Source organism: Sarcophilus harrisii, chromosome 4, assembly GCF_902635505.1.
Source record: "Sarcophilus harrisii chromosome 4, mSarHar1.11, whole genome shotgun sequence".
NCBI lineage: Eukaryota > Metazoa > Chordata > Mammalia > Dasyuromorphia > Dasyuridae > Sarcophilus > Sarcophilus harrisii.
The window spans coordinates 27,916,868-27,930,623 of record NC_045429.1 but is presented as its reverse complement, the minus strand read 5'-3'; the positions used below and the strand labels follow the sequence as shown (position 1 = coordinate 27,930,623).

At 40.1% G+C, this 13,756-nt stretch overlaps 1 protein-coding gene across 1 annotated transcript in view; it reads left to right on the top strand.

The window, feature by feature from the left end:
- Positions 1 to 8,827: 8,827 nt before the first annotated feature.
- LOC100930785 (taurochenodeoxycholic 6 alpha-hydroxylase) overlaps positions 8,828 to 13,756 on the top strand; it is a 31,196-nt gene continuing 26,267 nt past the window's right edge. Inside the window, exon 1 of the mRNA XM_031969165.1 lies at positions 8,828 to 9,373. Within this exon, the coding sequence (XP_031825025.1) occupies positions 9,149 to 9,373 (225 nt within the window). The 5' untranslated portion in view covers positions 8,828 to 9,148. The remainder of the gene's footprint in view (positions 9,374 to 13,756) is intronic.

The following is a 13,756-nucleotide window of genomic DNA, read 5'->3' as shown; positions in this document are numbered from 1 at the left end:
TAAGTTATGGTATATTAATGTAATGGGATATTATTGTTCTATAAGAAATGATGAACAGGCTGATTTCAGAAAAGCCTGGAGAGACTTACATGAACTAATGCTGAGTAAACTGAGCAAAATCAGGAGACTACTGTTTACAGTAACAGCACATTTATGTAATGATCAAATATGATGGATTTAGCTCTTCTCAGTAATGTGATAATCCAAGACAATTTCAATAGACTTGGGATGGAAAATGCTATCTACAGATACAGAGAGAACTATGAAGACTGAATGTACATCAAAATATAGTATTTTCACCTCTTTGATCATTTTTCTCTCTTGTGGTTTTTCCCTTTTGTTCTGATTTTTCTTGTACAACACGACAAATATGAAAATATATTGCAAATATTTAACCTATATTTAACCTGCAAATATATATAAACCAGGTTGCTTGCTTGCTTAGAGAGAGAAAAAAAAAGAAACAAAATCTTACATAAATGAATTTTGTAAACTATCTTTACATGTATTTGAAAAAATACTATTAAGAAAAAAATGTTTTCCTTCTACAGAGATTAAAAAAAGTTAATTGACCATAGCTTACCAGAATCAAATTATTTACGAGGTGATTTTTTTTTTTTTTGCTGAGGCAATTGGGGTTAAGTGACTTGTCCAGGGTCACAGAACTAGGAAATATTAAGAGTCAGAGTCTGGATTTGAACTCAAGTCCTCCTGACTTCAGGGGCAGTGCTCTAGCCATTGTGCCATCTAGCTGCCCCACTGAGTTGATTTTTTTTTACTTTGATCAACACAACCAATTCTTCTTGATTTCAGGCCACTAACTATACATGAGAAGGTTGCACTAGTTGATCAGCTCTACAGAACACAGTCCTCTGTTCCCATAATCCCATTAGATTGTGGGAGGGGGGAGGTTGGGAAGAAGGGGGGGAGGAGGAAGAGAGAGGAAGAGAAGGAAAGAGTGGGGAAAGAGACAGAGACAGAGATAGAGAGACAAAGAGAGAAGGGGGAGAGACAGAGAGACAGAAATAGAGACAAAGAGAGACAGAGAAGAGAGAAGGGGGAGAGACAGAGAGACAGAAATAGAGACAAAGAGAGACAGAGAAAGAGACAGACAGACAGAGACAGAGAGAGATAGAAAGAGACAGAGAGAGACAGAGAGAGAGAAGACAGAAGGGAAAGAGAGAGAGGGAGGAAGGGAGGGAAGGAGTCAGACAAACTGCCTACTTCATGGTTCTTGGCCCTATTGTTTGATAACTAATGCTTGTGTCCCTCTGATGATCATATTTAAGGTTTTTCTTTTCCCAAACCACTGTGTCTATATGGGTTGATAGTTAAAACATACACACTCCCACTTCATTTTAATAGAGTTTCAAAGCTGGTGTCAGTCTTCAGACTTGTGGGTTTGTTTTGCAGTGATTACATTGCTAATTATTACTTCTGGAAGACACATTGAGCCACTATTTCCAGAAAACATTCACCTGCATGAAAACCTTCTCTAAATCACCAAGGAGGATGAATTATTCCTGAGAAAACTTCCCCAGGGGCAGCCAATCCTGTGTATGATCTGGAAATTCTTTCCAAGATCCCCTGGTAGGGGAACCTCCTGATCGTGTTCCTAGGGTCAATTAATTCTCCAATGCTTTAGCTAACGTAATTTCATTTTGCCCCCTTTCTTTTCTGCTTCCTGAAGGGAGAAGTGACTGTCCCTACCTCATCCTCTTTTTGGAGCAATTCCAACTTCCTGTCCTTGTCAAGTAGTTCAGACCTTGTTCTCTCCAATTACCTTCATTTTCTGTTCTTTAGAGTTCCCCTGTGTTCCTCAGACTTTTTTAAAAAATGAATTTCTCCTCTTTACCCACTTTGTTATGAGTTAATACCCATGATTTAAAAATATATATATACATATATATATATATATAATTTACTTACATGTACCATATTAACTGTTTATTTATTATCGATGATGCTATTTTATTTATATATCAAGATTTAATACATTTAAATATTAACATGCTTAGCTTATACTGTGAGAGGCAATAGATGTATAGAAAACCAGCTTTAGAGTCAAAGAGACCAGAATTCAAATACTGCCTCAGACATACTTAGCTAGGAAATTCCCAACTTCCAAGTACCACACACAGATGGCTTCCTAAAACTTCTGATACAGAGCACAGCCAATCTGAGTCAATGGGGGCACTTCCCCCTCAATGGGGGGCACTTTCCCCCATAATAGGGGTGTCCCACAAAGATGAAGTCAGTGATTCAAACTCACCACCCATCTCCTACTCACAGAAAATTTTTAAAAAATGAACCATTTTTATTCTCTCCATTTTGCAAGACAGGGACACAATTCCCAGGCCATTTTTATGACATATTTAAATGAGTCTCTTTAAAAATGCTAAAAATCTCAAGGTTGTTACTCAAAGGTATTATCTTATGGTTATATATTTCCTAATATATAATTGCTAGGATAAGCCCTCTTCAAACATCCTGGTATTTATTGTGCAATCATTCTCTGTCTCTGTGTGTTTTATCTCCCTCCTTAGAATTTTGATTTGCATCCCTACTTCCCAGTATAATGATTGCCATGTGTTTACCACACATGGTAAACACTAAATGTTTGCTGGTTGATTGATTGTCTCACTTTTGGCTCCCCAGGAATCTGCTACTCTGAGCTGTTGTTATGAGACTTAAATGTGAGGGGTTTTTTGAACACTTTGCAAGTTGCCAAGTTCTAACTAAATGTCAAAGGATAGTTTTGTTGTTTCATCCTTCTCCCTTTCCTGGGCATGTTATGGGGAGCTTTTCTCAGCTTCAGAGGCTAGAGAACTGGGGTTCAAGCCTGAGACTCATTCTCCCACAGAAGACCCTCCCAGATGTAGAGGCAAAAGTTCTGGACTGTTATCTGGGCTCTCTTCTTCCACTTTTATTATGCGATGTAGTAATGAACACTGCTGGATAGCTCCCATGCCTGGTATCACTTTTCTATTGGGGGGAGGTGAGTCCAGCACATTGTAGTTGGGAGACTTACATGAAGACTGTGGAATAGCACCTCAGTGTCTTTCTAGAAAATCTCTCACAAGATCTTCAGGTCTAGAGTTAGAGGGGACCTTAGAGTTAGAGGGGACCAGTCTAACCTAATGAAGAAAACTGAAACAGTTTGAGGAGGGGACCCAGCTGGAGTCCCACAGGGAGGTAAAAGGCAACAGTAAGATATCTGCGCAGATCTTCTGCCTCCAAACCTAGGATCTTGGCTGGTGTATCTGTTTTCTGGAGCTTGGGCTCTATTCCAGGAAGTATTCAGGTGGGGACAATCTCTATTTCTTGCGTGAAGGAAAAGACAATAACCTCAGACTTGTGTTTGATCTTTTGTTTAATTTGCCTTGTCAAGTTCCCAAGTCAGTTTATGGTTTCCAGGGGCCTGCCAAAGGCAGTCCTGAAGCCAGTTCCATGCCCTTTATCCTACAGAGGAGTTTGTTCTCTTGAGCTCATGTGATTTCTAAATAAATGTGAGAGCACAAAACCAAGTTCTGATTTTTGCTAGCAAGTTTCCAGCTAATCTAGGCCTTTGGGACTGTAAGTTCTCTGTCCATCAGTTGATCCCATCTGCAATCAAGTGGCCTCCTCCATTTGTATCACAACCAAGAAAGAAAACTCAGTCTTGGGGAGCATGCAAACATTCATTCATTCTATTTGCATTGAGCACTTACTATGTGCTAGGTACTGTTCTAGACCCTGTTACAAAGAGAAAAGAAAAGAAATTTTCACAGTTCAAAAAGACTTTTTGAAGAAGGATGTTAACAGAAAATATATGAAAAGTAAATAAAATATAACTTCTATTCTTGGGGATGAAGACTGACATTGGAAGAAATACAAAAAACATTGTTGCCATAGAAGGACATTGGAGATACAAAGAAAACAAAAAATAGTCCTCTCAAAGGACTCACAATTTAATGTAACAATTAGATAAAAATAAGAAAAGTTCAGGATAAATTGAGAACTAAGATAAGGAAGACTGAGAGAGGCTTTCTGAAGAAGGGAGGACTTTAGCTGAGAGTTGGAGAAAGCCAGGGAAGCCAGAGGCAGAGATGAAGTGAAAAAATAAACCAAGCATGGGGCCTAGCCAGGAAAAAATGGCCAGGAGTCAAGAGATGAAGTGTAGAGTCAAGCAGTTATGCAAAGCAGCCGATGTCTCAGATTGTTGAGTACACGGAGAGGAATGAAGTATATAAGAAGACTGGAAAGTTAGGGCAGGGGCTGGCTTTATATTTTTTAACAATCTATCTTCCACACATGTTTTTTTTTTCTTTTTTTCTTTTTTTCACTTTAGCTTTTTATTTATAAAATATATTCATGGGTAATTTTTCAACATTGACCCATACAAAACCTTCTATTCCAACTTTTCCCCTTCCCTGGATGACAGGTAGTCCAATACATGGTGTTTTTCTCTGGTACACAGTAGGCATTTAATAAAATACTTGTTGAATTATTTAACTGAAAGAAAGGCAGAGAAGGGCAACCAAGACAAGAAAGCATCCTAGTGTAGGGGACATATTGAACCCTAGCTCTGGATCTTAAACTAACCTAGGCAAATTACTTTCTAACTGTTAGGATTCTTACAAGGTACTAAGTCAGTGGAATTGATGAGATAAATGATTCTTTAATTTACATGTACTTAGTACTTACTATAATTCCACAAGATTCACACCTTTAAGAGAGCATATATAAGGAGGAGCTCTCAGGGCCAAGGAGGAGAAGCCCACTAGAGGACAAGCCCACTAGAAGGTCTCAGAGGAGGAGACAGATTCATTCCATCTTCCACCTTTGTGCTGGCTGGAGACTGAAGCAGAAACCTTTGGAGTCTGGGAGATTCAGAACCAGAGCTCAAGTTCTCAGAACCAAGACTACAGAAGGCCTCTAAGAAAGCTTACCGGGCCACAGGAAAGGAGACAAGACTTGGAAAGAAACAATAAAGGAGTTGGACTTTAACTTCTGGCTGCATTTGGGGTGATTACACTGAACTGAAACGAAGGCTGCCTCCAAAAGGCCCTGAAGAACCTGTTCCCAGAGAACAACTCCTTCCCAGAGGACAAGCTGGCCTTCCAGCTCTCTGTCTTGTTGCTTCCTGTGTTGACATTGACGTGGTAAATATGAAATCCACAGAATCAAGGCGAAATTATGGGGATCCCTGGTTTTCTGTGCAATTCTTTATTTTTAGTTCTTATTGACATAAAGATGGATTGAGGAATTTTAAAACTCCACAATAAGGTGAGAAAAAGGGCGAAATGTTTACATTTATTCCTTATGGTTAAGTATATGAAGAGAAAATATTTTTAATAAAGAAAAATCCTGGGAGATAGCCCGCATATTTATTATTATCCCCATTTTATAGCACATAAAACAGGAGTTTAGAACAATTTATACAATTTATTATAATTAGATGAGAGGTTAAGACTTTGATCAAATGCACTATCAAGTCTTTCCTAACTCCAAGGTTGAATCACATTACTCAGAATGCTTGGTTTTCCTTCCTGGATGCATTAGCAATCCCTTTCATGAGACATTATAATGAAAGTAGCTAAAATGGAGAATCATCTTTCAAAACTATTTATCTGGCTTTAGGATGGGTTCTTCTGTTTATTCTTAATAATAATAACTCCTAAATACCATAGTGTTTTAGTGTTTATGAAGCACTTGGTCTCTTAACAGCTCTTTGCAAAAGTCACTTGTCACTCAGTGATCTCAAATGAAACCAAAGAACTTTGACTCAATTTTTTCCAGCTCAGCCAGAGTATCCCCAATCCCATTCAGAGTATTCTGAAACCTGAGAAACATGTGTACCAAATAAGAAAGTCCCGTAGCAAAGATTTGGGTTTAGCAGGAATTAGGAAACTGGCTAGTTTTTCCATGTAGCCCCTCTCTCCCTCCCTTCTAACCAAAAATGTACAAGGCCACTTTTTTCACAACTTTTTCTCAGCTTCTTTTTGTCTAATTAGTAGCTTTAATAGGAAGAATCTTCCAATTTTTCTCATCTTGGTGTTGCCAAAGACATTATTCAAAGTGAGTAAATAAATGTGAGTAAATAAGGAGAAGGAACATGCAGAGGAGAGTCTGAAGTCAGGCATCAGTTAATTATCAGGAGGAAATACAAATTTGGGGTTTTTCACAGCTTGATGTTTATTCTTTTTCAGCTGAAAGGTGGACTAAATATATTCTGAAATCCCTTGTAATGCTGAAATTTTAGGAGTCCACATAGGATAGTTTGAAACTCCAGCAAATCTTATTACCAGAAACTCTGGTTAATGCCTTTTTTTTCCTCTTTCCTATCTGTGTTTTCTCACAGAGACCACTTAGGCCCTATAGGATGTGCTGCCTTAGTCCTGGATCCATATTAGCTATTGGATAAAAGATTAATTTTTTGTGTACACCAGTTACAAAAATATCATTTAATTCTGAAGTTTCCTATAATCCTCAATGTTATCCTTTTGCTGATCTTGTGAATTTTTACAGAAATAGTTTTTTTATTTTTCAAAATATATGCAAAGATATATGCAAAGAAATCTGCTCCCAGAGAACGATCATATTTTAGAAAAGAAGAGAACACCACAGTTTTCATTCACCCTTGCAAAACTTTGTGTTCCAAATTTTCTCCCTCCCTCTCCATCTCTCCCCTCCCCTAGAAAGCAAGTATTCCAATATAGGTTAAACATGTGCAGTTCTTCTAAACATATTTCCATATTTACCATGCTGCACAAGAAAAATCATGTCAAAAGGGGGAAGTGAGAAAGAAAAAAAAAGAACAAGCAAACAACAACAACAAAAAAAGGTGAAAATATTATATGGTGATCCACATTCAATCCCCATAGTCATCACTCTGGATGCAGATGGCAAAAAAAGGATTCATTTTAAGAACCTGATGTCAATCTATAGCAAAGAAGATGGAGGTAAGGGGACATGTTGTCTTGTTTCAAGTATTTTCAGGAGTTATCATGTGGAAGAGGAATTATATAATTCACAAAATCACCCATTGTCAGAGTTATAAGAGATCTGAACTACTATCAAGTACAATCTGGATTTGAACAAGAATTTTCCCAAGAACATTTCTAGTAAATGGTCGTCCAGCATTTACTTGAAAATATTTGCTGAGGAGGAATCCCAAAGTAGCCCATTTCCTTATGGGGAGTTTTTGCTTTATTTTGTTTCCTCATTGTAATTTCCATTCATTGCTGATGATTCTGCCTTGTGAAGTTAAAGAGAACAATGTTAATCCCACTTTCACATGATAGCCCTTCAAATATATGACAGTTGGCTCTTTTTCTCTCTCCCCTATCTGTCTTTTATTTATCAAGTTAAAACAATTCTATTAACTCAGTTAAGCAAGAGCATGAAATTAGTTTGTGTTCTTTGGGTTTTCTAAAAATAACAACCTATAGGCATATAACAACCTATAGATAGAATTCGCAACCTATAGAGGATGAGATTTTGGGGGTTCTTTGTCTGAAATGTATAAAAGTTGTAAGCATCTTCAAGTGAATGACTCTCCTCCTGTGGGTATCCTTGCTGTCCTTTTGGGCCCACAGGCCAGGACGGTCCGCTTCTCGAGATTCTAATAAATTCTTTCTGTACATCATTTGGAGTGACTCCTGAGTAGTCAGTTTGGGTAGGTGCAATTGCCCCAAACAGTCTCTAGTTCATCTTTGGTCACAAATTTCTTTCTCCTCCACAAGTCTGAGAGACAAACTATCCTATGTTCCTCTAATTTATTTATAATCTCGTTCTTTATGCCTAAATCATGGACCCATTTTGATCTTATCTTGGTATACGGTGTTAAGTGTGGGTCCATGCCTAACTTCTGCCCTACTAATTTCCAGTTTTCCCAGCAATTTTTGTCAGATAATGAATTCTTATCCCAAAAGTTAGGATTTTTGGTTTTGTCAAACACTAGATTGCTGTAGTTGACTATTTTGTCTTGTGAACCTAACCTATTCCACTGATCAACTAGTCTATTTCTTAGCCAATACCAAATGGGTTTTCGTCATCTACCTTATTTGCTAATAGGAGAGAAATGAAAATAACAGAGGAGATGGAAGAGAGGAAATGGGATTGAGGAGACCAGGAAAGACAGACTAGAAGAAGAAAAAACCCGAACTTTGGGGGAATCTTGGAAAAGGCTGAGGAAACTAAGAGACAGATTGGGAGGAGAGCATTTTAGGCTTGGGGATCCCCAAACTCAAAGGCAAGAAGAAGGGATGTGGAGGGTCCTGTGCTAAGGACTGTCGAAAGTGAGCCAGTGTCTCCAAATCTTAGAGATCATGGAAGGGTGCTAAGCATAAGACTAGAGGCCAAATGGAGAAAATCTGGAGATTCTGCCAAGTATCAGGCACTGAATATAGGAGCTGAGTGGAGTGGGAGGGTGGATGGGGTTGGAGGGGAGAAACCTTACAGGAGACAGAGAACTGGAAAAGGAAAAGTGAGGAGAAATCTAGGGACTCAGAGTGATGGGGCGGGGGGAGGGGCGGGGGTCCCAAGGGTCCGCTCGGAGATCTTTTTGATCTATTTTCCTTCTGACTGGAGAAAAATCTGAAGCAGTTTCTGTCAAAGATCCCATTGCCCCCAGAGGCGATTTCTACAAGAAATCACTTAATTTCTTTTTTTTAATTAAAAAATTTTCTTTACAGCATTGTCCCTTGCATTCACTTCTGTTCCGACTTTTCCCCTTCCTCCCTCCCTCCACCCCCCCCCATGGCAAGCAGTCCTATACATGTTAAATAGGTTACAGTATATCTTAGATACAACCTATGTGTGCAGAACCAAACAGTTCTCTTGTTGCTCAGGGAGAATTGGATTCAGAAGGTAGAAATAACCCGGGAAGAAAAACCAAAATGCAAATAGTTTGAAGTCACTTAATTGCCTCCTCTCCTCGGCCACCCGCAGTTACCAAGATCCTGGGATAATGGGCCTAGAGAAATCCGGGAATGTTGCAAGCTACCTCCCCTTCCTCCCGGGCTCGGCCGAACCGGCTCTTCGCTGCTCCTCGGCTGGGGGAGGGTGGGAACGTGTGCCCCAGGGCGGCCCCAGCCCGGCCATAAAAAGCCTCCGCGGCTAGTACTTGACCCTCGCAGAGAAGCATCTCGGGAGCGCGGGCAGCATGGACATCGAGGCGGTCTCTCTGAGCTCGGGCGCCGTCCCTGTGGATTCCTGCGCTGTCCCGTGGCTGGAGAGGTCCTGGGCTCTGTCCCTGATCCTGACGGCCTCCCTCGGACCACTGCTGCTGGTGGTCGTCAAGCTCTTCCTCCGGCGCCAGGCGCTTTTGAAAGCCCTGCGCCCCTTCCCGGGACCACCCGGCCACTGGCTCTATGGAAATCAGAAGGAGGTAAGTGGGAGCCCCGGCCGGAGAGCGAGGGAGAGGCTGCTGACCCCGGCCTGACTCCCCGCGAGGGCCGGCTCCAGGCCCGGTAAGAGGCAGGAGGACAGGGAAGGGTCTTGGGAGCCTCGCACTGATCCATTCTGGGGAAACAGGGAGAGAATCTGCCTGACAACTCGGGGCCTTCCCCTCCTGCCCTCCCTGCATTTGCCCAGCTTCCTCCCTCATCGTGCTCCTCTCAGCTCTGATGCAGCGCCCAGAGGACCAGATCGGGAGTCAAGGGAACCTCGAGCCATCGCTTCACCTCTTGATGGCCCTGAGCAGGATTTCCAAATCCTGTATAGACCTTGGACAAGGTTGTTTATATGCCGTTTCTCCCATTAGACTGTGAGTTCCTTGAAAGCAGGGCATTGGTGCCTTTCTGTGGGTCCCTGGTGCTTAGCACAGTGCCTGGCACCCCGTGAGCTCTTAAAAGGAAACCTTGAATTCCTATTTTGAGACTCCAAGTACAAGGCTTATTCTTCTTTAATTCAGTTCAGCAAAGGAAGCAGGTACTGTGTTGCTAAGCATGGTGGGAGACTCAAAGTTTAGCTCCAATCCAGGCCCTGCCCTCACGAAACTCACTTTGGAAAGGAAATATCTACTATCTTCTGTGCCTTTGCCTCTGTCTCTCTGTCTCTCAACCTGTCTCTGTCACTCCCACATATGCACACTCACACACAGACATTACACACAGAGGCTCTCACGTACATACATGTATGTACACACAGGTGCTCGCTCACACACACACAGGCTCTTTCTCACAAACATACATGTACAGATACAGGCCCTCCTCACACAATACATCCGGAGATGATCTCTCTCACTCACATACTCACACACAGACATTACACAGAGAGGCTCTTTCTCACAAACATACATGTACAGATACAGGTTCTCTCTCCTGTACACACTCATACATGTAGACAGTACATACTCCATTGGTCTCTCACACTCATACACACATGGGCTCTTTCTCACATACTCATACATACAAACAGTATTTATATAGATGCTCTCTCTTTCTCTCTATCTTACACACACACTCACTCACATTCACACACACACACACACACACATCAGCAAGATCTGATATGATACGAACAAACACAAGACCGCGCAGGGTCCCTTGGGAGCATCACAGAAAGCTTTGAGTGAGCCCTGATGTTCTGGAGGCAGCTTGATATTTGTGAAGGGAATGAGAGTTGCCATGTGAGAATAAGGTGAGGCCCTGCATTTTTGATTTCCTTCACAAGCTAATTGTACAATATTTCAGAGTGTGATTCTTTTTGTACAGAAAAATAACGTTTTGGTCAGGTATACTTACTGTGTATCTAATTTATATTTTAATATATTTAACATCTACTGGTCATCCTGCCATCTGGGGGAGGGGGTGAGGGGGTAAGAGGCGAAAAATTGGAACAAGAGGTTTGGCAATTGTTAATGCTGTAAAGTTACCCATGTATATATCCTGTAAATAAAAGGCTATTAAATAAAAAAAAATAAATAAATTAAAAAAAAAAAAAAAAAGAGAATAAGGTGAGGCAACCGTGCACGTGGAGCCTGGAATAGAGAAGACAATTTCTACTTAAATACATAAATTCAGATACACGAATGTCTGTCATGTGGAAGATCGACTGAATCTAACTTGTCCTGTTGTTAAGGACAAAGGAAGGAAAGCCGGGAGCAAGACTGTGGGATGGGGATGGAGGAAGACCTGCAAAGATGCTCTTTGAGGCTGGAGAGCAGGAAGAAATTCCAAGCAGTGAAAGTAACTTCAGAATGGGAAGGGCTGCCCTGAGAGGCAGGAGACTGTCCCTCTTTGGAAATCTTCAGAAAGTCTGGAGATCTCTAGTTGGGTTTGTTATTGCAGGGATTCCTTTGCTGTGTGGTTTAAATTAGATGGTTGCCCTGATCCTTTCCAATACTCAATGGTTTTCTAATTGTGTGTGAATGAGAAGGGAGGGAGGGAGGAGGAGAGGGAAGGTTGGAAGAGAAGAAAAATGTACCAAGTACTGTGATAAGTTCTGGCAATACAAATGCAAACAAGAAAGGTCTCTGCAAAACAAACAAACAAACAAACAAACAACTCTGAAAAGTCCTCCAGGAACTCAAGCAATGTGCAATGTGCTGTGTACAAAATAATAGCAGTGTTCTGGGATGATGAGCTGTAAATGACTTTGCTATTCTCAGTAGTACAATCATCCCCACCAACTCTGAAAGACTTATGATGAAAAAGCATTCTCTTTCTCTCTCTTCTTAACTTAATTTTTCTTGAGGGTTTTTATTTTTATTAAAAACCCTAAAAATCCTATTTTCATTAGGATGGGAGATGTGTTTTCTTTCACAACTTGACTTTTATGCAAATGTTTTGCTTCACATGTGGTTTCTTACTTGTAGTTGGGGATAAGAAAGAGAATCTATGGGCAGCTGGGTGGCATAGTGGATAGAGCACCAGCCCTGAAGTCAGGAGGACCTGAGTTCAAATCTGGCTTCAGACACTTAACAGATCCTAGCTGTGTGACTTTGGGCAAGTCATTTAACCCCAATTGCCTGAGGGAAGGGGGGAAGAGAATCTAGAACTCAAAAATTTTAAAAGGAAATGTAAAAAAAAATTATTTTAAATGTAACTGGGGAAAAATATTAAATAAATAAAATATTTTTTAAAAGAGGAATTTACATTCTAATATACACAAAAAGGAACTGAAAGTGGTGGTAGGGAGGAAGATGTGTGGTATGATGGAGGTTCCAGAAGGAATAGCCAAAAATAGTGAGCTCAAAGAGGGCACATTCGAGGGACCATCCCAAGAGTGGTTGGATGTTTCTAGGCAAGGAGGCCATAGGATGTCAGGGAAATTCCAATATGGAACAGCAGTAGAAGCATGAATTTTCAGCCCACAAGTCAGGAAGAAGTCCAGGAGGAGATACATTTGGTCAAGATATAATCCCCTGCCCTCACAGGGCCCACCTTTTGTAGGAAAAATACAAAAACAGAGAAAACTATAGTCTGCAGCATCAGATGATCAGTACAAAGAGGAGAGTGTGGGAAGCAGTGCAATTTGAGATTAGATTGGAAAGTTATTATCAACAGAGACATCCAGGAAGACAGCCTGGAGGGGGGTAGCATTTAAAATGGACATTAATATGATTTTTCTGGTATCCTCCCCTTTCTAAGAGAGCCATTCCTTATAACAAATAGGATTTTTAAGGACAAAAAAAGGAACAACTGATAAATACATTTTTAAAAGTTGAAGACGTGCAATGTAAATGCTATGGATCTCCTACTTCTGCAAATTCTTTTCATAGCTCTGTTTCCAAATCTTGTTAGTTCTTTATAATTTTGTAACAAGTATTTTTATTTTGTTTAATTCTGTGTAGTTTGTCACAATTTAACAAATTTAACAAAAGGGTAAACAGACACAAATCTTCGCTCAAGATAGCATTTGCCTCCATTTCTACCAAAGACCTATTCCTCTTTTGTAGGTCTTGGGGAGTACAGAACAAGAATACAATAGGATAGAGGAAATCATGAGATTGAATCCAAGATGATTAGTTACAAAACTGAGGTGCAGGGAACAACATGATTGATTGGAAATTTGGTAACTGAAGCTGGCAACAATCCCCCTTCTCTCATGAGATTCATTGTTTGCGTCCAAGTACGAGATAGCAGTCCAGACTTTGGGACAGCAAACCAGAAGTCCTTGAAAGATACTGTTGTAGAGTAAAGATATCAGCTCCAACTCCCTTTCTTTCACACACATTCCCCCAGGTTAATAAAATTCCTTATGATAAGAAGAATTCTGTGAGTAGCAGAGAGTTGGATTTTTAGAATTAACTCATCGTAGGCCAGTTGAATTCTGAACTAAGTTCCCAGACAAAGAACTCACGATTTAAGCAGTTAAAGTATAAATTCAATTAGTTGTAATTAGGGATCAATAATAAAATACTACAGGGTCAGCCTTAATCTTCTCAGGTTCTTTCCATTTACATTGTGGTAGTCATGGTATAATATTATTTTCTGGGCTCTGCTTACTTCACTCTGAATCAGTTCATATTGATCATGCTTCTTTGTATTCATCACATTCATCACTTCTTATATCATATAGTAAAATTTCATTATATCCTTATAGTACTTTTTTAGCCATTCCCCAATAGACGGGCATCTACTTTATTTTCAAATCTTTATTATTTCAAAAAGTGTTACTATACATATTTTGATGTATATGGATTCCGTCTTATTGACAGTTTCCTTAAAGTATAAGCTTAATAATAGAACCTGTGGTTTAAAGGGTGTGACATTTTAATTACCTTATTTTCAGAATTCCAAATAGTTTTCCAAAATGGTTGTATTAA